At 41.9% G+C, this 25,783-nt stretch overlaps 1 protein-coding gene across 1 annotated transcript; it reads left to right on the top strand.

Moving 5' to 3' along the window:
- MALSU1 (mitochondrial assembly of ribosomal large subunit 1) lies at positions 1,939–24,673 on the top strand. The gene is made up of 4 exons (XM_013963197.2): positions 1,939–2,234; positions 3,428–3,606; positions 21,937–22,018; positions 24,461–24,673. Exons 1-4 carry the CDS (start codon positions 1,979–1,981, stop codon positions 24,646–24,648), a joined length of 705 nt encoding a protein of 234 aa, XP_013818651.2. The 5' UTR covers positions 1,939–1,978; the 3' UTR covers positions 24,649–24,673.

The following is a 25,783-nucleotide window of genomic DNA, read 5'->3' as shown; positions in this document are numbered from 1 at the left end:
GGCTACGCAAGGTGAGTCGTAAAATGCTAGTGCTCTGACTCCTGCAAAACCTAATTCCTAATCCCTAAATTCTTCTTTTGAAACTACTAGAATCCAGACATTTTATTTTTAAATTTTATTTATTTATTTATGAAATATTTATTCATTGCTATGCGGGCTTTCTCCAGTTATGGCCAGAAGGGGCTTCTCTCTGGTTGCGGTGCATGGGCTTCTCATTGCAGTGGCTTGCTTGTTGCGTAGCAGGGGCTCCAGGGCACGCGCACTTTAGTGATTACGGCACATGGGCTCAGTAGTTGCGAGTCCCAGGCTCTGGTGCACAGGCTCAATAGCTGTGGCACACAAGCCCAGCTACTCCGAGGCATGTGGGATCAGGGATCAAACCCTTGTCTCTGGCATTGGTGGGCAAACTCTTTACCACTGAGCCACCAGGGAATTCCCTAGCATCTAGATATTTTATTGAAAAAGAAAAATTATTTCTAAGGAAAAATTCACAGAAGTAGAATTGTTTGAAGAAAGAACAGATGTATTTTGAGATTTCTGAGAAAGGAGCAGTGACATTTTACACCCCTTCACAATGTATCAGAATGCCAATCCCCTCTTGCTACTGCCACATGTTATTGATTGGTGCCAATTTTATTGACTGGAAAAGGGATCTCTTTGTTGCTTTTATTCGCATTTCTTTGATTGCTAGTGATGTTGAAACAGTATATCCAGTAGTGAGACAGAGCTTGGAGTGAGGAGAAAGAGAAAGGCTTCTTTTCTTAAGGTTTACATTCTGATTTCTGTTATTAAAATGTGTAAAAATAATTTCTGATAAAACTCTCCCCCTTTAAACTAACCTGTCTGTTCCACAACCCCTTTTCTATTTAATTATCTCTCTATTTTGACAAATTTCAGATTTCTAGGTGGATCTGGAGGCAAAAGGCATGGAGTGAAGCCTAAGAGACTGGGAATTTTAGGCTTACATTGGATTAACTATTACATTTCCTTTCCTTTTGCTCCTCTTCTCCCAAATATTAGATTATGAATTAGATACAAATGTATTGGGAGAATTCTAGTCCACTTTTCTAGAAAAGTCAAAAACTCCTACTAAATTTTAAAATACTTTTGTATTGTTGCCTTAGCAGTAATAAAACACAAACCACCACTGGGCAAAGAAGGCTAATGGCAAACTGTTTCTCTTCATGTGTTTCAGCAGCTTGTGTATAGTAAGCATTTTTTAAATGTAGAAAGAATGAATTAAGAACAAAGCAAATGAACGTTTACTTGAAACATGTGAACGCTAGCCAAGGGGGAAAAAATTCATAACCAAGTAGGGAAAACTTGCCTGGTTTAAATTTATTTTATGTCTTTTTTTTTACTTGAAATGTTAGAAGTTTGATTCATTAGAGACTCAATTAGTAAAATATTAATTTAGAAAAGATATAATGATTTTCATATTGTCCGTTATTATGGATGTTTAAGTGCCAATGTCAAAAGCAAATCCAGGTGTTTGGTGGAAGACTGCTATTGAACATACAGTTACTATGGCTTAGTTAGTAATTAGAATAACTACCTATGGTGAGAAAAATCACTCAAAATATTATCAAAGAAAAACTTACTCTGATGGATATGCATTACTTCAGCTATTTATCAATGTGTTATACCTAAACGTAAAAGTAGTCCTCAAGCTTGCAATCTTATTTGTTTAGAAACAGAATCACTACAGCAAAAATGTAGTGTAAATTACAAAGTCACGTCAAAAAATAATTAATATTTTCCTAATACCTAAATTGTTCCGGGTCACTGTCGGGTTACCATCCTCCTCCCCTGCCTGGTTTTCATACTCCGCCCACGGCCCACCTTCTGGCCACGGCCACGCCCACGCTCCTGACGTCAATTTTCCGTGCCCAGCCGCATTGACCTAGCCAATCGAAAGCCGCACACCTGCATGAGCCCCATTAAGCCCCGCCCCGTGAGTTGACGCAGGGCTATTACGATGGGGCCCGGCAGCTTTGTAGCGCAGCGGCTCGGGGCGCAGCTGTGCCGCAGGGCCGTGTTCCCCCGCGCGTGGCCGGCGGCTGTTGTCACGCCCCGTCTTCGGCTGCTGGCCGTGGGAAGGCCTACGGCGAGGGCAACACTCGGCAGGGCCTGCCTGGCCCTAGACCGAGCGCGCGGCCTGCACGGCGGGCCAGGCCTGGAGGAGCAGGCGGATGGGACAGCCGACGAGGGACTCCCGGAGTCTGGCACCGCAGGTACGGGAGTGGGGAGGCGGGACCTTCGTGGATGCTGAGTTCTCCTCTCTGCATTTTTATTGGGGTCACAAAACTTCTACAAAGCAGAACCGGAAGGGCCTGCAAAGGTTGTTGGCACCAGCTTTGCATTTCAGTGAGACCAAAAGATGGACTGAATCAGTCTCCGAAACCCCAGGAGTCCGTCTGAATGAATAGCCACGCCGGACTCTTGGCATCACACCCTCAGCGTCCTCACCTCCCTTCGCTCTCTTCCTAGGGTCCCGAGAAATGGACTTGTCAACAGTGTTGGGACATGAGAGTTCTGAGGAGGAGCTGGGGGCTAAAGGGTGCAGTAAGAAGCGCTAATAGGAGATATGGCCAATTTAAGGGCCTCCTATTTGTGTAAGTTTTTAGACGCTTGAGAGATGGTAAACAGATCACACCTGTGAAAGATGAGAGGGAGAGGTTAACATCTAGCGCCTTGGGAGTCAACTTTAAAGCTTAAGACAACTCTAAGTCCAGAGGCTATAATATATCACGGTGACAATCCAAGTATCTAAATCTCCAGAGGCGGGGTTGAGGGGGGGTGATTTTCACAGATAACAGTTGTTACATAACCCAAATGACATTGTAAGAAAAACTTGAGAGTTCAGAATGAGAACTGCTGTTAAACTTCTAGCCCTCGAATTGGTAGGTCTGGGGCCACACATACTTGGCTAGGTCTGAGTTTCTCAGATGAAGGTTGTGGGCCAGATACTACCTAAGAGCTTCCAGTTCCCAGTGCTAGTTCTGTGACCCTTTCTGGCTGGAGTTCAGTTTAATATGTCCCAGGGTATTACCACCTCCCCACATTGTGCTTCTGTTTTCCTCTCTTTGTGTAGCAGTTCTCTGCTTGAGCAGTGTTACGTGTTTCCTCAAGTACTGAAACAGAAGCGGTTATTGCTGGTGTATGGTACTAGCATTTGCTAATAGGAAAGGATGTGGTGGCTCTCTGTGACCTGAGCACCTTCCCAGAAAAGTTGAGCAGTGCTATATAAAGCCAGAGTCCAGGTTCAACTTCCAGGAGGCCTGGGCCCAGTTGTTTTACAAAGCATTTCAGACCTGAACACCTTCCCAGAGGAGCAGTTTTGCTGTCAGCTGCCTGCATTTCTGAGTGCACAGCATGTCTGTCTTCTCTTGGCCACCTGACACAACCAAATCTTTGTGCGTTTCAGATCACGCTGGTCCCAAGTTTGACATCGATATGCTGGTTTCACTTCTCAGGCAAGAAAATGCAAGAGACATTTGTGTCATCAGAGTTCCTCCAGAAATGAAATATACAGATTACTTTGTGATTGGTAGTGGCACTTCCACTCGACACTTGCATGCCATGGCCTACTACATTGTGAAAATGGTAGGATGCTTTCTTTTTCTTTGAAATCTTTAACTTCATAGAATAGTGTTAATGCATCAGACTGAAGAGCAGCACTTGAAAACTAAACCCGTCGCAGAGATTATATGAGAAACCCAGAATTGGCACAAGTGTTTTATGTTCTTTGATGGTGAAAGTTATAAGGACCAATATCTAGCCTTAGTGGGTCAGGCTATTTTCATATTCTTGTCTCTGTGACAAGGAAAAAAAGTACTAACCTGAGGCAGACTAGAATACAGTATTACTGAGGGATTTCTAGAGCAAAACTGTCCAGTTACCCACTAGCCCTGTGTGACTAACGATAAATTAAAACTAGAAATTCAGGTCTTCAGCTGTACTAGCCACATTTTAGGTGCTTGGTGGCCGTATGTGGCTTATTTGTATTGAACAGTGCAAATATAAAACATTTCCGCAGTTGCAGAAAGTTCTGTTGGATAGTGCTGGCCTAGAGTTTAATTCAAATGAAAAGATTTAGTCCTTGTCTTCTGAAATCACAAGTCTAGTTGAGGAAAGAAAAAGTAGTTCATTTTCCAGCTAGACTGAATAGGGATCAGAATGAGGAAGAAAATATACCTGGAAGCTGACTCTGATACCACTGTAGAGGGAAACATACTTATTTCACCCTGTTGAAAATTAGGCATGGAGGGGACGGTTAAGACCAAAAGAGTAGCTGGGATTGCCTTAGAGAAGAGTGGCAAAATAAGGAGACGGAGACCAAAACCCTGGTGCAGCAGGGCAGAACACAGGAATATTCTTAAAAAGGAGGGTAGTTGGAGAGACGAAGAGAGCTAGGAGGTCATGGAGGAAAAAGGACCTTAGGGTCTCTGTCAGATGTGACAGTAGAACAGAGTAAGTGAGACTTAGAAATGACCACTGAACTTGGAGATGTAAAAAGAATGAGAGATTTTTCAGAGGAAGTTTCTGTGGAAGAGCAAGGGAGGGGAATAGAAATGACTTACAAAAATTTTAGGTGAAAAGGGAGAGAACGGCAAAGTCGAGAAAGTATTGTTTTTGTTTGTGGTGAAATGTATATCGCATGAAGCTTATTTTAGTCATTTTTAGGTGTGCAGTCAGGTGGCACTAGTTACATTCACGTTGTTGTAGGACGGTTACTACTATCCATCTCCAGAGCATTTTTCATCTTGCAGAAAACTCTGTACACGTTAAACCAGAACTCCCCATTCTTCCTTCCCCTCGCCCCTGGCAGCACCGTTCTGCTTTCCGTCTCTGAACTTGACTACACTAATAAGTACCTCCTTGAGTGGAATCATACTCTATTTGCTATTTTGGCTTATTTTACTTAGCATAATATTTTTCAAGGTTTTTCTGTGTTGTCACATGGTTAGAATTTTCTTCTTTGTAAGGCTGAATATTTATTTTAACACATGTCTATAACTTACTTGTATCTTATCCACCCACATGGTGGGCATTTGGGTTGCTTCAATCTTCTGACTATTGTGAATAATGCTGCTATAAGCATGAGTGGAGAACTATCTGTTCATGTTCCTGCTTTTATTTCAGAAATGAAATTGCCAGATCATGGTGATGCTATGTTGAATTTTTTGAGGAAGTGTCATATTCTTTAACATAGTAGCTATACCCCAGCAGTGCACAGGTGTTCAGATTTCTCACCACTTGTTATTTTCCAGTTTGTTGATAAATGAGTCTGGAAGTGTGAAATTCTTAGTTGCTCAGTCATGTCCAGCTCTTTTTGACCCCATGGATTGTAGCCCGCCAGGCTCCTCTTTCCATGGGATTCTCCAGGTAAGAATCCTGGAATGGGTTGCCATTACTTTCTCCAAGGGGTCTTTCCTACCCAGGGATCGAACCTGGGTCTCCTGCATTTCAGGCAGATTCTTTACTGTCTGAGACAGTCTAAGGACCGTGAAGTAGTACTCCTGATTTTGATTTGCATTTCCCTGATAATTAGTAAGGTTGAGAATCTTTTCACATGGTTGAGCCCATTTGCAGTGCTTGAATACAGTCCTGTGTCCATGTTTTAATTGATTTTTTTTTTTAATTGTGAAGTTGCGGGAGTTCTCTGAATATTCTGGATATAAACCCTATGTCATGTATGTATTTTCTCCTGTTCTATAGGTTGCCTTGTTACTCTGATAGTGTCTTTTGATGCACAAAAGTTCTATATTTTTTTGTTCTTGCCTTTGGTCTCATATCTAAGAAATCATTGCTAAATCCAGTGTTGTGAGGCTTTTTCCACCATGTTTTCTTTGTTTTGGTTGTTGCATTGCAGATGAGATCTTAGTTCCCTGGCCAGGGATCGAACTCACACTGCCTGCAGTGGAAGCTTTCAGTCTTAACCACGGAACTGCCAGGGAAGTCCCTCCACTGTTTTCCTCTAAGGGTTGAATAGTTTTAGGTTTCATGTTGAAATCTTTGGTACATTTTGAATTAGTTTTAGTAGATGATGTTAAGATCTTGCATGTAGGTATCTAGTTTTCCCAACACTGTTTGTTGAAAGGACTGTCTTTCCCTGTTGAGTGGACTTGGCACCCTTGTTGAAAAAACATTGGAACATCTGGGCTCTTTATTGACTTGGTCTGTAAGTCTGTCTGGATGACTGTTTTGATTAATGTAGCTGTATGATAAGGTTTTAAATTAGGAAGCTTGAGATCTCCAGCTGTGCTCTTTCCTTTTAAAATTGTTTGTGGCTATTTGGGGGTCCCTTTAGATTACATACACATTTTAGGATAGATTTTTCTGTTTCTATTAAAAAAGTTGTGGGATTTATAGGGATGGATTGTATTGAATCTGTAGATGGCCTGCACAGTACTGTGCTCCATTTCATGGGTACAGGGCGGCTATTTGTTGGTGTCATCTTTGCTGCATTGTGTAGTTTTCAGTGTGCAAGTCTTGCTCCTTTGGTCATGTTTATTTCTAAGTATTTTATCCTTTTTTATTCTATTGCAAACGGGATTGTTTTCTTCATTTCCCTTTCAGGTTGCTTTTTAAGTATACCGAAGCACAACTGATTTGGGGATGTTGATCGATATTCATATCCTGCAACTTTGCTGAATCCATTTTTTCTAACAGGTTTTTTGGGTAGAGTCTTTATGGTTTTCTTTATGGTATAAGATCATGTCATCTGCAAACTGAGATAGTTTTATCTCTTCCTCTCCAGTTTGGTTACTTCTTTCTTTTCTTTTCCTTTGGTCAAATGGCCATGGCTAGTACTTTCAATACTGTGTTGAATAGAGAGTGGCAGACGTGGGCATTCTTGTCTTGTTCCTGATCTGAGAGGTAAAACTTTCAGTTTTTTGTCACTGAGTTGGATGATGGCTAATAGCTGTGGGCTTTTCATATATGGCCTTTATTATCTTGAGGAGATTTTTTTTTTTAATCTTTGTTGAGTTTTTCTCATGAAAGGGTATTGAGTTTTGTTAAACGGTTTTTCTGCATGTATTTGAGATGATTATATGGTTTTTGTTCTTCGTTTTGTTAATATGGCTTATTACATTGATTGATTTTCACGTGGAAACGTCCTCACTTTCCAGAAATAAATCCCATGTGGTCTTGGTGTATTATTCTTTTAATGTGGTGTTGAATTTGGTTTGCTAGTATATTGATCTGCAGTTTTTTTCTCCTACCAGGTAAGCCCCACATATACATATATCCACTCTTTTCTAGGTCATTACGGAGTATTGTGTCGAGTCCCCTGTGCTATAAGTAGGTTGCTGTTAGTTGTTTTATAGTACTGTCTGTATGTCAGTCCCAGTTAGTTGCCCAATTTTTTCCTTTCCCCATCTCCTTAACAATAATTTCATTTTTTCTTTAATTGGGGTATAATTGCTTTACAATGTTGTGTTGCTTTCTGCTATACAACTAAGTGAATCATTTATAAGAATACAGTATATCACCTCCCTCTTGAACCTCCATCCCACCCCTCTAGGTCACCACAGCCCTGAGATGAGCTCCCTGCCCAGGTGGGAACCTTCCTACAGGTTCCCACTAGCTATCTGATTTACCCATGGTAGTGTATACATGTCAACCCCAATCTCCCAATTCACCCCCCCCCCCCCCATCCACCTTGTGTCTACACATCTGTTCTCTACACCTCCAGTTCCCACCCGGCAAATAGGTTCACCTACATTCCACATATGTGCCTTAATATCCAATACTTATTTTTCTCTTTCTGACTTACTTCACTCTGTATCATAGACTCTAGGTCCATCTACATCACTAATAATGACCCCGTTTCGCTCCTTTTTATGACTGAGTAATATTCTGTTGTATATATGTACTACATCTTAGTCCATTCCCCTGTCGCTGGACGTCTAGGTTGCTTCCATGTCCTGGCTATTGTAAACAGTGCTGCAGTGAACGTTGGGGTACATGTGTCTTTTTGAATTATGGTTTTACCAGGGTATGTGCCCAGTAATGGAACTGCTGGGTCATACGGTAGTTCCAACCAGTCCATTCTGAAGATCAGCCCTGGGTGTTCATTGGAAGGAAGGATGCTAAAGCTGAAACTCTAGTACTTTGGCCACCTTATGCGAAAGTGAGGGGTTGGGAGCAGGAGGAGAAAGGGACGACAGAGGATGAGATGGCTGGATGGCATCACCAACTTGATGGACGTGAGTTTGAGTGAACTCCGGGAGTTGGTGATGGACAGGGCAGCCTGGCGTGCTGCGGTTCATGGGGTCGCAAAGAGTCGGACACGACTGAGCGACTGAACTGAACTGAATGGCTGTTCTATAGTTTTAGTTTTTCAAGGAATTTCCATACTGTTCTCCAGAGTAGCTGTGTCAACTTAAATTCCCATTAACAGTGCAAGAAGGTCCCCTTTTCTCCACACCCTCTTAGACATTTAATGCTTGTAGATTTTTTGATGATGGCCATTCTGAAGTGTGAGATGATGCCTCATTGTAGTTTGACTTGCATTTCTCTAATAATTAGTGAAGTTGAGCATCTCTTCATGTGTGTGTTGGCCATGTGTATTTTTTTTTTCCGTATTGAACTGCATGAGCTGCTTGTGTACTTGGGAGATTAATCCTTTGTCACTTGTGTCCTTTGGAAATATTTTCTCCCATTCTGAAGGTTCTCTTTCTGCCTTGTTTATGGTTTCCTTTGCTGTGCAAAAGCTTTTAAGTTTAATTAGATCCCATGTATCTTCTATTTTTCATTTTCATTAATCTAGGAGGTGAATCAAAAAAGATCTTGGCTATGATTTATGTAAAGTAGTGCTCTGCATAGGTTTTCTTTTTTTTCAGTTGGAGTATAATTGCTTTATTGGGTTGTGTTAGTTTCTGCTATCCAAAAAAGAGACTGAGCTCTATGTGTAACCGTATCTCCTTCCTCTTGAGCCTCCATCCCACCCTTCTAGGTCACGACACAGCATGGAGCTAAGTTCCCTGTGCTACACAGCAGCTTCCCAGCAGCTGTCAGTTTTACATGGGGTAATGTATACATTTCAGTGCTAGCCTCTCAATTCATCCCACTGTGATGAATAGTGTCCCCGTCCCCCACTGTGTCCACAAGTCTTTTCTCTATCCATGTCTGTATTCCTGCCCTGCAAATAGGTTCATCAGTACCATATTTCTGGATTCTAATTAGATGTTAATACATGATATTTATTTTTTCTCTTTCTGACTTATTCACTCTGTGTGAGAGGGTCTAGATACATCTACCTCAATTCAGCTGACTCAGTTCCTTCCTTTTTATGGCTCAGTAATATTCCATTGTATGTATGTACCATGTCTTCCTATTCCATTCATCTGTTGTTGGACATCTAGGTTGTTTCCATGACTATTGTAAATAGTACAACATTGAACATTGGGGTGTGTGCGTGGTGTTTTTTTTTTTGAATTATGGTTTTCTCAGGTTATATGCCCAGTAAGGGATTCCTAGGGCAAATAGTTGTTCTGTTTTTAGATTTTTTTCGTCATTAATGATCTTCTGTTTATTTTTTAATGGGCATATAATTTCTTTAAAATGATGTGTTGACTTCTCCTGTCCAACAGTGAATCACCTATATATACATATATCCCTTCCGTTTGGGCCTCCCTCCCACCCCAGCCCCTTCCATCCTACCCCTCTCCGTCCCTCTGGGTGATCGCAAAGCAGTGAACTGAACTCGCTGTGGTGTAGAGCAGCTACCCGCTAGCTGGCTGTTTTGCACCTGGCAGTGTGTTTACGCAGCTCTGCCCTCCCAGTTGGTCTGACTCTCCCTGTCCCATGTGTCCGTATGCCTGTTCTCTACTTCTACAGCTCTGTTCACGACCTGCATGTAAGTTCAGCTGTATCATTTTTCTAGATTCCATGTATGTGTGTTAGTATATGAGACTCATTTTTCTCTGAGTTCACTCTGTATGAAAGGATGTTGCTGAACCAGGAAAGACGCTGGGTTTCTTGGCCTCCGGAGGAGAAGAATTCTATCTGGGGCGAGTGATGAGGCTTGATCACTCAGAGCTTTTCTGTAATAAAGTTTTATTAAAGTATAAAAGAGATAGAGAAAGCTTCTGACATAGACATTAGAAGGGGGCAGAAAGAGTGCCCACCTGCTAGTCTTTAGCCGGATGTTATACAGCTACTAGCAAGCTGTTAATTATAGAAAGGAGATGTCTCAAAACTCAGAGTGGCACCAGGCCCCTCACCCACAACATGCATTTTGAAATAACATTGGCACCAGATGAGTCATCCCTGGCCATAAAACAATTGACATGAATCTTGAAGAAAGGCAGGTTTCTAAGTAAATATTTAGTCTTATTAACATAGATGAGGAGAACAGTGTATGAGTAAAACAAACAGGTTTGTCAGGTCCATTCTGAGTCTTAGGTGGAACTGACTTGAAGACAGTCTGGGGTAAATATGTAGTTCATTAACATAGCTAAGACAAACATTTCCGTAAGAAAAATGCATTGGTTAGCTCATGGTTTGAGAAAAGTTAAATTCAGGTGGAACCAGGTGTTGTCATGGCAACACATACTTTTAAAAGAAAACTCTTTAAATGTGTATAGAGAAGGGGAAAAAACATAACACGAGTAGTTTGCTTCCTTCTGCTGCTTAACAGCGAGAAAAAGTGTCTGACACTTGCAGCCTGTTTCCTCCGTTTGGAGACCCCTGGCCTTCCTGCCTGTTACCCTCTAAGAGTCAAGGACCGTCCACAGCACTACAGATGACCCAGTTTCTTTCCATTTTATGGCTGAATAATATTCCATTGTATGTATGTACTACATCGTCTTAATCCATTCATCTGTTGCCGGACATCTAGGTTACTCCATATCCTGGCTTTTGTAAAAAGTGCTGCAGTGAACATTGGGCACCACGTGTCTTTTTTAAAAACAATTTTATTTATTTATTTAGTTTTGGCTATACTGGGTCTCTTGCTGCCTGAGCTTTTCTCTAGTTGTGGTGAGCGGGGGCTACTCTCTGGTTGGGGTGTATGGGCTTCTCGGTGCATTGGCTCCAGGGCCTGTGGGCTTCGAGCCTCAGTGGTTGCAGCATGTGGGCCCAGCACTTGCGGTCCCTGGGCCCCAGAGCACGGGCTCAATTTTTGCGGTGCATGGGCTTAGTCACGATGAAGTTCCTGAGATCCTCCCAGGCCAGGGCTGGAACCCATGTCTCCTGCAACGTCAGGCAGATTCATCACCACTGAGCCACCAGGCAAGCCTCATGTCTTCTTCAGTTAAAGTTTTCTATGGGTGTATAGGCTGAGCAATATTCCCTCGTGTATCTATACATACCACATCTTCATCCATTCATCTGTGGATGGGCATTTATGTTGCTTCCGTGTCCTGGATATTGTAAATAATGTGTTGAATATTGGGGTGCATATATCTTCTTGACTTAGTGGTTTTCTCAGATTATATACCTGGGAGTGGGATTGCTTGGGGATATGGTAGTTGTGTTTTTAGGATTTTTTTTTTACCACATTAATTATCTTTTATTTTTAAAATTTATTTTCTAATTGGAGTACAATTGCTTTACAATGTTGTTAGTGTCTGCTGTCCAACAAAGCGAATCACCTACATGTGTACATATGTACCCTCCCTGTGGGGCTCCCTCCCACTGCCGTGCCCTCCGTCCCATCACCCCTTTACGCCATCACAAAGCCCTGAGCTGAGCTGCCTGGGCTGTAGAGCAGCTTCCCACGACTTGCCTGTCTTACTCATGACACTGTGTATATTTCAGTGCTTGTCTCTAAATTCATCCTGCCCTGCACTTCCCGCATGTCCGCATGTCTGGTGAATACTTCTGGGACTGTTTTCCTGCCCTGCACGTATGTTCATCTGTACCATTTTTCTAGGTTCCATGTCTGTGTTAATATACAATATTTGATTTTCTCTTTCTAACTTACCTCAATCTGTATGACAGATTCTAGTTCCATCCACATTATTACAAATGACCCAATTTCATTCTTCTTTATCTCTGAGTATTATTCCATTGTGTGTGTGTGTGTGTGTGTGTGTGTAAACCATATCTGCTTATCCATTCATCTGTGAATGGACATTTAGTTTGCTTCCATGTCCTGGCTATGGTGAATACTGATGCAGTGAAGATTGTGACGTGTGTGTCTTTTTGAATTATGGTTTTCTCTGGGTATATACCCAGTAGTGGGGTCACTGGATTACGTGATAGTTCTATGTTTATTTTTGTTTCATGAATAAAATTTACTTTTAATTGGATTTAAATTGGTTTACATTGTTATGTAGTTTCTTTTGTACAGCAGTGTGAATAAGTTATAAGTATACATGTATCCCTTCCCTCCCACCCTCCACCGCGCCCGTCTGGGTCATCACCGAGCATCGGGCTGAGTCTCCTGTGCTACACTGCAGCTTCCCACCACTGCTGTATTCTATACATGGTGATGCTTACGTGGCAGCGCTACTCTACCAGTTTGTTTCACACTCCCCTTCCCTTGGGTTCACATGCCCATTCTCTACTGCTGCGTCTCTATTTCTGCCCTGCAGGTAGGCTCATCTGTACCATTGTTCTGCATGCCACGTCTGTATGTTAATATATGGTACTTGTTTTTTTGACTTCACTCTGTATGACAGAGCGAAGGTCCACCCACATCACTACAAATGACCCAATATTGTTCCTTTTTATGGCAGAATAATACTCCATTGGCTACATAAATGTATATATACATACATAAATACACACACCCCCCACATCATTTTTGGGGACGATTATCTATTTTTAAATGAAACAAAGATGAATATTCTTAATGATAAAAGGTACAATTCACGAAGAAGAATCAACATCATAAACCATTAGACACCTAATAACAAAGAAGCAAAAATACATAAAGCAAAAATCAGAAGAAAATAGAAGGGAAAAGAAAAAAATATATAGTCATAGTGAGACGTATTAACATTTCTCTGAGAATATTTTATCAAGTGCAGAAAAAATAATAAAGGCATTTTGAATGATGTCATTAATAATTTAAAATATAATAGATTTCTATTTATATTAATCTTATATCCTACACAAATATATTTAAAATTTTATATCTCATATGTCTATAGGACATTTAGAAAAACTGGAAAAAAGATAAGCAGTACTAAATTTCAAAGAGTAGAATTTTTTTTTCTTCTGATTCAGTTATACATACATTATTTTAAAAATTATTTTCCGTTTTAGGGTATTACAAGATATTAATTATAGTTCTATGTGCTTTATAGTGAATCTTTGGTACTTTTTGGATATCTTTTTTTTTTTAATTAGAAATCTAGCATTCTATTTATACTAAGTCAAACAAGTGGAATCAAAATGTAGATATTAATTTGATAAATTTTTTAGTTAGGCAAAACTTGTAAGTTTTCTAAAATATATATAATTTATACATATTATCTATATATATGTATACAAGGGCTTTTCTTCTATGCTTGATAAAGCCTTGAGAAAAAACATCCAAAAAAAGAGATGGAGAAAGTGTAAAACAAACTAAATGAAATGGGAGCACTGAAAGTGAAATTTAAAAAATGAAATAAATTGGATAAGATCATCATATAGTCCGGTTGTTTTTAAACATGGCTGCTCATTAGAAACATACCTGGAACTCTGACCAAAATACAGCAATACCTGGGTATTTGTATTTTTCAAAAAATTCCAAGATAATTTTGATCTGCATTTGGATTTTAAAAAGTGCTTATAAGGTTTTCTATTAAGTGGTTGTTTTGGTGATATAGAATTCTCTTATTTTTCTGTTGACCAATCATGATACGCTTAAGTGAGTAATAGTTACATAGTCACAATATTGAAAGATGTTTGTCAGTTTTCACAACCAATAGCCAGATAAAAAATAAAAGATAATTGCAGTTGCAAACCATAACAGGAGCATGGTTAACCTAACAATATAAAATAATTACATACAGTTGGGGGGAGTCAAGCGGAGTGATGTGGTAAGTGGAAGTGCATACGTGCATGTGTTTTCATCTGCTCAGTCTGTGTCTTTTGGTTGGTGCATTTGATCCATTTACATTTAAGGTAATTATCGATACGTATGATCCTATTACTGTTTTCTTAATTGTTCTGGGTTTATTTTCTGTAGGTACATCTTTTCCTTCTCTTGTTTTCTGCCTAGAGAAGTGTCCTTAGCATTTGTTGTAAAGCTGGTGTGGTGGTGCTGAATCCTCTTAACTTTTGCTTGTCTGGAGAGCTTTGGATTTCTCCATCAAATCTGAATGAATGTCTTGCTGGATAGAGTATTCTTGGTTGTAGATTCTTCCCTTTCCTCACTTCCAGTATATCCTGCCATTCCCTTCTGGCTGGTAGAGTTTCGATTGAGAAATCAGCTGATACACTGATGGGAGTTCCGTTGTATGTTGTCGTCTTTCCCTCATTGCTGTTAATATTTTATCTCTGTCTTTCATTTTTGTCAGTTTAATTACCATGTGTCTCAGTGTGTTCCTCCTTGGGTTTATCCTGTCTGGGACACTCTCTGCTTCCTGGACTTGGTTCACTGTCTCCTTTCCCATGTCAGGGAAATTTTCAGCTATTATGTCTTCAAATATTTTCTCAGGTCCTCTCTCTCTCTTCCTTCTGGGACCCCTGTAATGCTAATGTTGATGCCTTTAGTGTTGTCCCGGAGGTCTCTTAGGTTGTCTTCGTTTCTTTTCGTTCTTTTTTCTATATTCTGTTCTGTGGTGGTGATTTCTGCATTCTGTCCTCCAGGTCATTTATCCGTTCTTCTGCCTCAGTTATTCTGTTAGTGATTCCTTCTGGTGTTTGTGTCCGCTTCAGTTCTTGTAGGCCTTGGTAAACTTTCCTTGCATCTTCTCAATCTTTGCCTCCATTCTTTTTCTGATATTCTGAATCATCTTTGCTATCATTATTCTGAACTCTTCTTCTGTAAGGTTGCCTACCTTTACTTAATTTAGTTGGTTTTGTGGGGGGGTTGTCTTGTCCCCTCATTTGGGACATAACTTTCTGCTTTTTCATCATGATTAACTTTCTGTAATGTGGTTTTTGTTTTAGTTGCTGTTGACCTGCGATTCTTCTTGTTTCTTCTGTCTGCCCTCTGATGGAGGGGGCCAGGCTTGTGTAAGCTTCCTGATGGGAGGGACTGTGGTGGGGAAAAACTGGGTCTTGCTCTGGTGGGCAGGGCTTTGCTCAGATCCAACTGTCTGCTGGTGGATGGGGTTGCACTCTCTCCCTGATACCTTTTTGGCCTGAGGCGACCCAGCCCTGAGGTCTGTGGACTTTCTGGTAGGGTTAATGGTGACCCCCAAGAGGGTTTATTTACTCCAAGGGGGACCTTCCCAGACAGCTGCTGCCAGTGCCCGCGTCCCTGTGATGAACCCCTGCCAGCCCACACCCTGCAGGAGGCCCTCCAACACTCGCAGGGAGCTTCGGCTCAGTCTGCTGTGGGGCCACTGCTCCTCTCCTCTGCGTCTTGGTGCACACAAGGTTTTCTTTGTGCCTTCTGAGACTGGGGTCTACCCACCCCTAGTCCTGCGGAAGTCTTGTAATTGAATCCCTTCGGCTTTCCGGTGAAATTACCTGGGGATTGCCAGGCCCTCTGTCGGATCCCCAGGCTGGGAAGCCTGGCGTGTGGTTTAGAGTCCTCGCAACAGTGGGAGAACTTCTTTGGTGTTACTGTTCTCCGGTTTGTGGGTTACGCATCTGGCAGGTATGGGATTTGGTTTTATCGTATTTGTGCCTCCCTGCCGTCTTGCTGTGGCTTCTTTGTCTTTGGACGTGGGTATCTTTTTCTGGTAGGTTCCAGCGTCCTCCTGTCGATGGTTGTTCAGCGGCTAGTGGTGATTTTGGCGCTCTCACAGGAGATGAGTGCACGTCCTTCTACCCCACCGTCTTGAATCCGAAGCCTGCCACACCTTCTTAGGCCATTCATCTGTTTATGGACCTATTGGCTGCTTCCATATCCTGGGTTTTGTAAACAGTCCTGCATTGAGGTCAGTGTGTCCTGTTGAATTATGGTCTTCTTAGGTTATGTGCCTAGTAGTGGGATTGCTGGGTCATGACGATTCTGTTTTTATGTTTTTTTTTTTTCTCTCATGAATAATGGTTTTCTATATTTTAATTAATTTTTACTTGGAGTAAACTTGGTTTTGAGTGTTATTTTCTGCTGTGAAACAATGTGAATGAGTTATAAATATACACACACCCCCTCCCTCCTGAGCCCCCTGCGCACAGCCCTCTCCCCGCCCTGCCACTCTGGGGCACCACTGAGCGTGGAGCTGGCTCCGTGCTGTGCCGCTGCTTCCCTCTGTGAGTTTCCAACATGGTAGTTTATCCGGCAGCTGCTCTACCAGCTTGTCCCGCCTTCCCCTTCCCTGTGTCCACTTGTTCTCTGCTTCTGCATCTGTTTTTCCCCTGCAAATAGGTTCATCTGTTCCAGTTTTCTAGATTCCATATATTTGTGTTAATCTGTCTTACTTGATTTTCCTTGCTGACTGACTTCACTCTGAGGGTCTAGCCCATCCATATCACTGCCAGTAGCACAGTTCTGTTCCTTTTATTGGCTGAGTAATGTTCCATTGTGTGCGTCCCACATCATTGTCCATTCACCTCTAGGTTGCTTCCATTCCCTGACTTTGGTAATTAGTTCTGCAGTGAGTGTTGGGGTGCCTGTGCCTGCTGAATGATGGTTTTCTCAGAGTATATACCAGTAGTGGATTGCTGTGATATGGTAGTTCCATTTTTAATCTTTTTTCAAGATTAGTGATCTTCTATTTCTTTATATGTTAACTGGAGTATAATTGCTTTACAATCTTGTGTTAGTTTCTGCTGTTGAAAATAAAAAGAATCAGCTATTTGTACACATACATTCCTTTTTGAGCCTCCCTGTACCCCAGCCCATGTCATCCTGCTATTGTCAGCACAGCACCGAGCTGAGCTCCCTGTGGTACACAGCAGCAGCCCATCAGCTACCTGTTACTGTTTTACACATGGCAGTGCATACATGGCAGAGCTCCTCTCCAGGGCATCCCCTCCTTACCTTCCCTTATGACCATGGGTCTGTTCTCCACTTCTCTGTGTCTATTCCTGCTTTGCAAATCGTTTCATCTGTACCATTTTTCTTGATTCCATATATTTGTGATGAGTCATATTCATTTTTCTCTGAGTTTTCTCTGTATGACAGAGTCAGAGACCATCCACAGCTCTACACATGACCCAGTTTCGTTCTTTTTATGGCTGAATAATGTTCCATTGTATGCATGTACCACATCTTCTTAATTCACTCGTCTGTGGATGGACATCTAGGTTTCCTCCATGTCCTGGATATTGTAAATAGTGCTGCATTGAACATCAGGGTGTTTATGCCCTTTTGAATTATTGTTTTCTCAGATTTTATGCCCAGAAATGTGATTGCTGGGGCTTACGGTAATTCTTAATTTCTTTTTAAGATTACTGATCTTCTTTTAGTTTTTTTAATTTGAATTTTTAACTAGACTCTAATTGATTTAGAATGTTTTGTTAGTTTATATTGTCCAACAGAGTGATCAGCCATATTTATACATAATCCCCTCCATTTGTGACTGCCTCCCACCCCAGCCTTCTTTATCCCACCCCTCTAGGAAATCACCAAGCTAAGGTCTCTAGCTCTACAGCAACTTCCCACTTACTAGGTATTTTTCAGTGGCAGTGTATATATGCAGGGCTACTCTCTCAGTTGTTCTTACCCTGCCCTTCATGCATGTCCAAGTGTCTGTTCTCTACTTTTGCAACTCTTTTCATGACTTGCATATATGTTTGTCTATTTTTTCTAGATGCCATATGTGTTAATATACAGGGTTTGATTTTCTGACTTATTACTTCACTCTGTACAACAGACTCTAGTTCCATCCATGTCTACAAATGAGCCAACTCCCTTCCTTTTTATGGCCGAGTAGTGTTCCACGTGTGTACGCACCGCACCTTCTCAGCCATTCGTCTGTGGAGGCCATTCACGTTGCTTCCATGTCCTGGCTGTTGTGAATAGTGCCGCAGTGAACACTGTGCTGCGGGTGTCTTTTCCAGTTGTGGTTTTCTCTGGGTATGCACACAGTGCAGTTGCTGATTCATGCGAAAGTCCTGTTTTTAGTTTTTTCATGAATGTTTTTTGAAATTTACATTTAATTGGCGTATAATTGGTTCAGCGTTGCGGTAGTCCCTGCTGTACAGCAGTGTGAAGGAAGTATACGTCGGTCCCCTCCCTCTGGAGCCTCCCTTCCAGCCCACCAGATCACACGCACCCGAGCCCACCCAGGGCATGGCACGGAGCTCCCTGTGCTGGAGGGCAGCTCCCGGGAGCTGTGGATTTACATACGGCAGTGTAGACGTGGCAACACCACGCCGCCGGTTCAGCCCAGCCTGCCCTCCCCCAGGTCCACATGTTCGTTCTCTGCTTCTGCATCCGTTCTTGCCCTGCAGATAGGTTCATCTGTACCAGTTTCCAGATTCCATGTATATGTGTTAATATATGATGTTTGATTTTGTCTTCACTCTGTAAGTAGGCCCATCCTGTCACTGCAGATAGCACAATTTCATTGCTTTTATTGCTAAAAATACTGCGTCATTTCCAAATATTCCAAATTTTCAACATCTTATCCGTTCATCTGTGGATGGACATTTAGGTGCATTCCATGCGTTGGCTTTGTAAACAGTGCTGCAGTGAACCCTGGGATGCATGTCTTTTTGAATTATCATTTTCTCAGGGTATATCCCTAATAATGGGATTTCTGAGTCATATGCTATTTCTATTTTCTTTTTCATGATAAATTATCTTTTTTTAATTGGAGTATATATGCTTTACAATATTGTGAAGCTGTCCCAGAAGGAGAATCCTCTGTATTTGTACATATGTCCCCCTTTTTTGAGCCTCCCCCCACTGCACCCACCCAGTCCCACCTCTGCAGGTCATCACGCAGCACCTCACTGGGCTCACTGTGCGGTACAGCAGCTTCCCAGCGGCTGTCGCTTACACACGGGAGTGTGTGTGAAGACTACGCTCCCAGTTTGTCCCCCGGCTCCCCCTCCCCTGTGCCTGCAAGTCCATTCTCTGCTTCCGTGCCTCTGCTTTTACCTTATAAATAGGTTCTCCTGTACCACTGTTCTAGATCCCATGTATATGTGCTAATGTGATACTCAGTTTTCTCTTTCCTGCTTACATCACTCTGATGTTCCGGTTCCATCCATGTAACTCCAAGTGACTCAGTTGTGTCCATTTTATTAGTAATTTCCTTTGTATATTTGGACCACACTATCTTATCCATTCATATCCATGTCCTGGATATTTTAGTAGTGCAGCAGTGAGCATTGGGGTTGCTTGTGTGTTTGAATTATGGTTTCTCAGATTAGATTCCCAGTAGTGGGATTGCTGGGTTGTGTGGTAGTACCATGTTTTGTTTTTTTTTTGTTACTGATGCTTTTATAATTACATTTAAAAAAATTGAACTATAATTGCTTTTCAGTATTGTGTTTCTGCTGTCCAACAAAGTGAATCAGCCATCTATATACATAGATCCTCTCCCTTTGTGCCTCTCTGCGACCACCCCATCTATCCCACCCTGCTAGTCATCACAGAGCACCAAGCGAGCTGCACGGCAGCTTCCCACGGGCTCACTGGCTGACTGCTGGTTCACTGCAGTGGCAGTGTGTCTGTGTCTACACTGCGCTCCCAACGCATCTCAGCCTCCTCTCTCCCCGTGTCCACATGTCCCTTCTGTGCTTCTGCGACCGTCACAGCCTGCACAGAGGGTCTTCTCTACCATTTTTCTAGATTCTATGTATGTGTGTTAATATGCCATAGCTGGTTCTCTTTCTGACGTACGTCACCTGTGTGACAGATTCTCAGTACACCCACATCACTGCAAATGACCCAGTTTAGTTCCTCACTGAACGATATTCCATTCTATGTATGGAGCACATCTTATTATCCATTCATCTGTGGATGAAAATCTAGTTGATCCCATGTCCTGGCTGTTATAAATAGTGCTGCAGTGGACAGTGGATATGTGTGTTTTTGAACTATGGTTTTCTCTAGGTGATGTGAGACCCATCCTGTATTGTGTTGCTGGGTCATGATAGTTCTTTTTTCCCCGTAGATTATGGTGATCAGAGGATATCTGGTTTACATTGGTGTTAGTTTCTGCTATACAGCACTGTGAATGAGTTCTAAGTATACATATACCCTCGCCAGCCTCCCTCCCACGCACACCTTTCCCCATCCTACCCCTCTGGGCTGCTGTGGAACATGAGCTAAGCTGTCTGTACTGCAGCTGCTTACCTGCTATGTACTTTACACAGGGCAGTGCATATATTAGCAACTCTGCTCTCTCAGTTCGTCCCACCCCTCTCTTCACCTGTGTCCACTTGTGGTTCTCTACTTCTGCTTACGTTTTTGCCCTGTCAGTCAGTTCATCTGTACCATTTTCCAGATTCCATATTTTCTGTTAATTGGTCTTCCCTGGTGGCTCATTTGGTAGGGTCTGCCTGCAATGAAGGAGACCTGGGTTCAATCCCCGGGTCAGGAAGATCGCCTGGAGAAGGAAATGACAACCCACTCCAATACTCTTGCCTGGAGAATTCCATGGACAGAGGAGCCTGGTGGGCTACAGTCCATGGGGTTGCAGAGTCGGATATGACTGAGTGACTAACACTTTCACTAGAAACGGCCCAATTTTGTTCCTTTTCATGGCTGAGTTATGTTATTCACCCCACCCTTCCCTCTCCCTGTGTCCACGTGTCTTTTCTCCACATCTGCTTCTCTGTTCCTGTCCTGCAAATAAGTTAATCTGTACCATTTTTCTAGATTTCATGTATATGTTATATATTTTCCGATCATTGCTGTGTGACACTCTAGTCTATGCACATTTACTAAAATGACCCAAGTCCGTTCTTTTTTATGGTTCAGTGATATTCCATTGTATACACGTACCACATCTTCTTTACCCACAGGTTGCTTCTCTCTCCTGGCTATTTATTGTAATTAGTGCTGCCATGAACATTTGGGTGGGTTTTTCTTGCTGATTACCCTGAGAAAACTGTATTTTAAATTTTTTCAAGATTACTGATCTGTCTTAAAATTCATTTTTATTTGGGGTATAACTGCCTTACAGTGCTGTATGTATACATACAGCCCCTGCCTTTGTGCTTCCCTCCTAGCACCACTTCCCTACCCCACTCCTCTAGGTCATCAGAAAACACCAAACTGCTCCCCGCGCGGTGCGGCAGCTTCCTGGTTGCTGTTTCACATGGCAGTGCTGCTCTCCCAACTCGTTTTAGCCTTCTGTTTCCCTGCACCCACCTATTTGCTCTTCTACGTCTGTACCTTTTTTCTACATAATATAGAATATAAAATATTAACGTTAATATGTGACGTTTTTCTCTTCCTGTTTTCACTATTAACAGACTCTGGGTTCATCCACATCACTACCAATGACCCAGTTTCATTCCTTCTTATGGCCGGGTAATACTCTGTTGTATATATGTACTACATCTCATCCATTTATCTGTGAGTGGACATATAGGTTGCTTTCATCTCCTGGATATTGTAAATAGTGCTGTATTAAATATGGGGTGCATTTGAATAGCCTGAGTCTTGAAACAGGAAGAAGCATGTGCCTCCCAAGGGTGAAGGGAAGCTGTGATGGGCAGAAGGAAGGTGGTGGGGACTGGATATTGAATTTAGGCTTGTCCACCTCAGAAGCACTTTGATTGCCTATCACAATGGTTTGGGCTTCAGCAGAGAGCTGCAGGATGTGGATAGGATTTAAGGGGGGAGTTGTCATTAAGGGGTTTGGTATAGCTCTGAGGAATGAATAAGCATGTTCCCAAATAAGTCCTCAGTAAGAACAGAGTTCCCTCAACCTCCTCCCCTTTAACATGTGACTTGGCTTTTTTCAGTACAAACACCTGAAACATGAAAGTGAGCCTCATGTTAAGATCGAAGGGAAGGACACTGATGACTGGCTGTGTGTGGACTTTGGTAAGTTACTCTAGCACACTCTACAGATCAATTGACAATACACTCATCTCAAACTATGTTCAGCTGTAAAAGGATCATGGTCTGGGTGTTTTTCCACAAAAAGTTTTTGATCGTTGTTTTAAGTTTTCTTTGGTTTTAAGCCATTTGGTCTTTTTCACATCTGAAATCCTCATCTCACCTGCTGCTGCTGTTGCTGCTAAGTCGCTTCAGTCGTGTCCAACTCTGTGTGACCCCATAGACGGCAGCCCACCAGGCTCCGCCATCCCTGGGATTCTCCAGGCAAGAACACTGGAGAGTGGGTTGCCACTTCCTTCTCCAATGCAGAAAAGTGAAAGTGAAGTCGCTCAGTCGTGCCTGACTCTTAGCGACCCCATGGACTGCAGCCCACCAGGCTCCTCCGTTCATGGATTTTCCAGGCAAGAGTACTGGAGTGGGGTGCCATTGCCTTCTCCCTAGTGTGTATTAAGTAGCCACACAGGTCAGAAAGCTGATGGAGAGCAGGACGAACAACATGGGAGAGATCCCCAACTTCTACCCAAGGAGCAGTAGAAGGCTCCTTGGTGTACACAGAACCTTGGCCTTAAGTAATTCCTGTAAGGTGAAGGGCATTCTAGGCACAGGGAACGGTAAGAAAAGCAGACTGGAATTCTGAGAAGACCTAACAGATTTGAGAATTAATATATACATAGTTTTAAAGTAATTCCCCAGAATGTACTTAATACAAAGGTAAAAACAGTACCTGTAGAACTGTGCAGGCTCTGAAACCTTCTTGTGAGCTAAAGGAGTTATTCAGGGGTTGATAAAATATACTTGTTCCTCAGCAAGAGCAGTAGCAACATCAAGCAGCATTTTGTGACCAGATGACACCTGCTCCCGTAGTTGGGAGAGATGAACCCTGTGATGAGTGTGTGCAGATCTTTTGTGATGGACAGGAAGCAGGCCCACAGTTACACTGGAAGAAACACTCTGCCAAGGCTGTGTCCATCAGGGTTTCTCAGCCATGCCACTGTTAGCATTTTGGGCAGGGAGGAATACTCTGTGCGTCATAGGATGTTTAGCAGCATCCTTTCTCCTCTCTGCACCCTGTAAAGGTGAAAATTAAAAATGTCCTGATGGACGCTCATTATTAGAGAAATGCAAATCAAAAACTACAATGAGATATCACCTCACACAGGTCAGAATGGCCCTCATCAAAAAGTCTACAAACAGTGCTCGCTTCGGCAGCACATATACTAAAATTGGAACGATACAGAGAAGATTAGCATGGCCCCTGCGCAAAGATGACACGCAAATTCGTGAAGCGTTCCATATTTGTAAAAAAAAAAAGTCTACAAACAGTAAATGCTGGAGAGGGTGTGGAGAGAAGGGAATGCTCTTGCACTATTGGTGGGAATGTAAATTGGTACAACCAGTATGGAAGACGGTATGGAGATTCCTTAAAAAACTAGGAATCAAACCACCATATGACCCAGCAATCCCACTCCTAGGCATATACCCTAAGGAAGCCAGAATTAAAAAGACACGTGCATCCCATTATTCACTACAGCACTATTTATAAATAGCTGTAACATGGAAACAGCCTAGATGTCCATCAACAGATGAATGCATAAAGAAGTTGTGATACACATACACAGTGGAGTATTTTATTACTCAGCCATAAAAAAGAATGCCTTTGAGTCAGTTCTAATGAGGTGGATGAACATAGAGCTTATTATACAGTGAACTGAGAAAGATAAATATCGTATTCTAATGCATATATATGGGATCTAGAAAAATGGTACTGAAGAATTTATTTACAGGGCAGCAGTGGAGAAACAGACATAGAGAATAGACTTGTGGTCGGGGGAGAGGGGAGGAGAGGGTGAGATGTATGCAAAGAGTAACATGGGAACATATCACCATATGGAAAATAAGAAAGCCAACGAAAATTTGCTGTATTTCTCAGGAAACTCAAACGGGCTCTGTTTCAACCTAGAAGGGTGGCATGCAGAGGGGGATGGGAGGGAAGTTCAAAAGGGAGGGGGATATATGTATACCTATGGCTGAGTTATGTTGAGGTTTGACAGAAAACAAAATTCTGCAAAGCAATTATCCTTCAATTTAAAAAAAAGGTGAAATTAAAAAAAAGTCCCTGATTGAGAACCACTGTTGTAAGCAAACTTTCTCTGTTCCAGGAGACAGTATTTCTAAGATAGAACTCTGCCAGCGTTTTGCTCACAGGCTGTGCAGAATTACAGTACTTTTGGATTGTCTACCAAGTAGTATTACATGTGGTGCACTGAGCAAGGCACAGCATCACTTCAGTCTTTTTGCTAGTTCCCAGGTAATGCTGATCTGGGGTTCACACTTTGAGAACCACTGCTCTGTCACAGGTTTGTGAGATCAGAAGGGTAAAGTAAATGAACTGCTTCTTCACTTGTGATTCTTATCTGTCCGTGGTAGGCAGCATGGTGGTCCATTTGATGCTTCCAGAAACCCGAGAAACCTATGAATTAGAAAAACTATGGACCCTGCGTTCTTACGATGACCAGTTAGCTCAGATAGCACCTGAGACCTTACCTGAAGACTTCATTCTTGGAATAGAAGATGGCCCTTCGTCTCTGACTCCTGTGGAGTTTAAATATGAATAAAATGAACTGCTTTAGTTATTTCAAATTTGGATTGAGTCACTTCTTTTAACCTAATTTGTTACGAAAACAGGTATTCTCTTTGGGTTCTAATCCTGACACATGGAATTGTAGGTAAGTGAGCTAATTTGAATATAATGATTCGTGGCATGAAAATTAGCTCACTTACCTACAATTCCAATTAAATATATTGTCTTTATTCCTGAGACTCCAGCAGATTGCCTAGAAGTTGCATTGGTTCCTGTGTTTCACTTGAACTAGTTCAGAGTGTAATCTTAAGTTTAAATCTTATTCTATAGAATAGTATAGCCAAAGCAGAAAACAAAACCACCCCACAGGTCCTGTAACTTACCTTTCCACTCTCAGTTCATATGTAACAGTATAATTATCAAGGTTCACAGTAAGGCCAGTAGTAGATACTGGTGCCTACCTTGAGATTGACATGGATTTTTAGTAATACGAAGTTTACATTTTGATGAAATTCAGGACATTCACAGTAATCTGAAATGCCAAAAATAAAACGTACTACACACCAGGCTGCACCTAATAATGAAGTACTTTATTCTGCATCAAAGTATCTGGATAATGGAGCTGCATTGGGGGCACATTACAGATGAGGAATGATCCATATGTGGCGAGTACAAAACTCAATTACAGAATTCCTTCCTAGTATTACCAGATACTCCATTACCAATGCTTCATTGAAAGGAAAACATGATTTGCCACACTAGAAGGCTAGAAGAGAAATATGACAGAATTTAAACAGGCAGATATAAATGTAGCACCTATCTGTATTTTTAAAAAAAGCTTGAAAAATCAAATACTGAGGAAGAGCTCTGGCCTTAAGCCCATTTTACCCAAAATCCAACCAGAAAGCCAGTCCATTACTTCTTTTAAGCAATTCATTGTATAGAAAAAACAAACGCTTGATGAATTCCGTGACAAAAAGGGCACTTTTTGGCTAAAACTACAAAATAAACTGGTTTTCTGAAAACATTTAGAAAAACATTTCAAGTCATTTTCAAAATGTTTAATTGATACAGTGATCTTCAGAAAAACTTACCTAGTCCGTGTAGAAATTCATCTTGAAATACAAATGAAGCAAAATGATAGGGTTATATCTGCCCTTCAGATCAGT

This window comes from Capra hircus, chromosome 4 (genome assembly GCF_001704415.2).
Source record: "Capra hircus breed San Clemente chromosome 4, ASM170441v1, whole genome shotgun sequence".
Classification (NCBI taxonomy): Eukaryota; Metazoa; Chordata; class Mammalia; order Artiodactyla; family Bovidae; genus Capra; species Capra hircus.
This window is presented reverse-complemented; position numbering and strand designations above follow the sequence as displayed.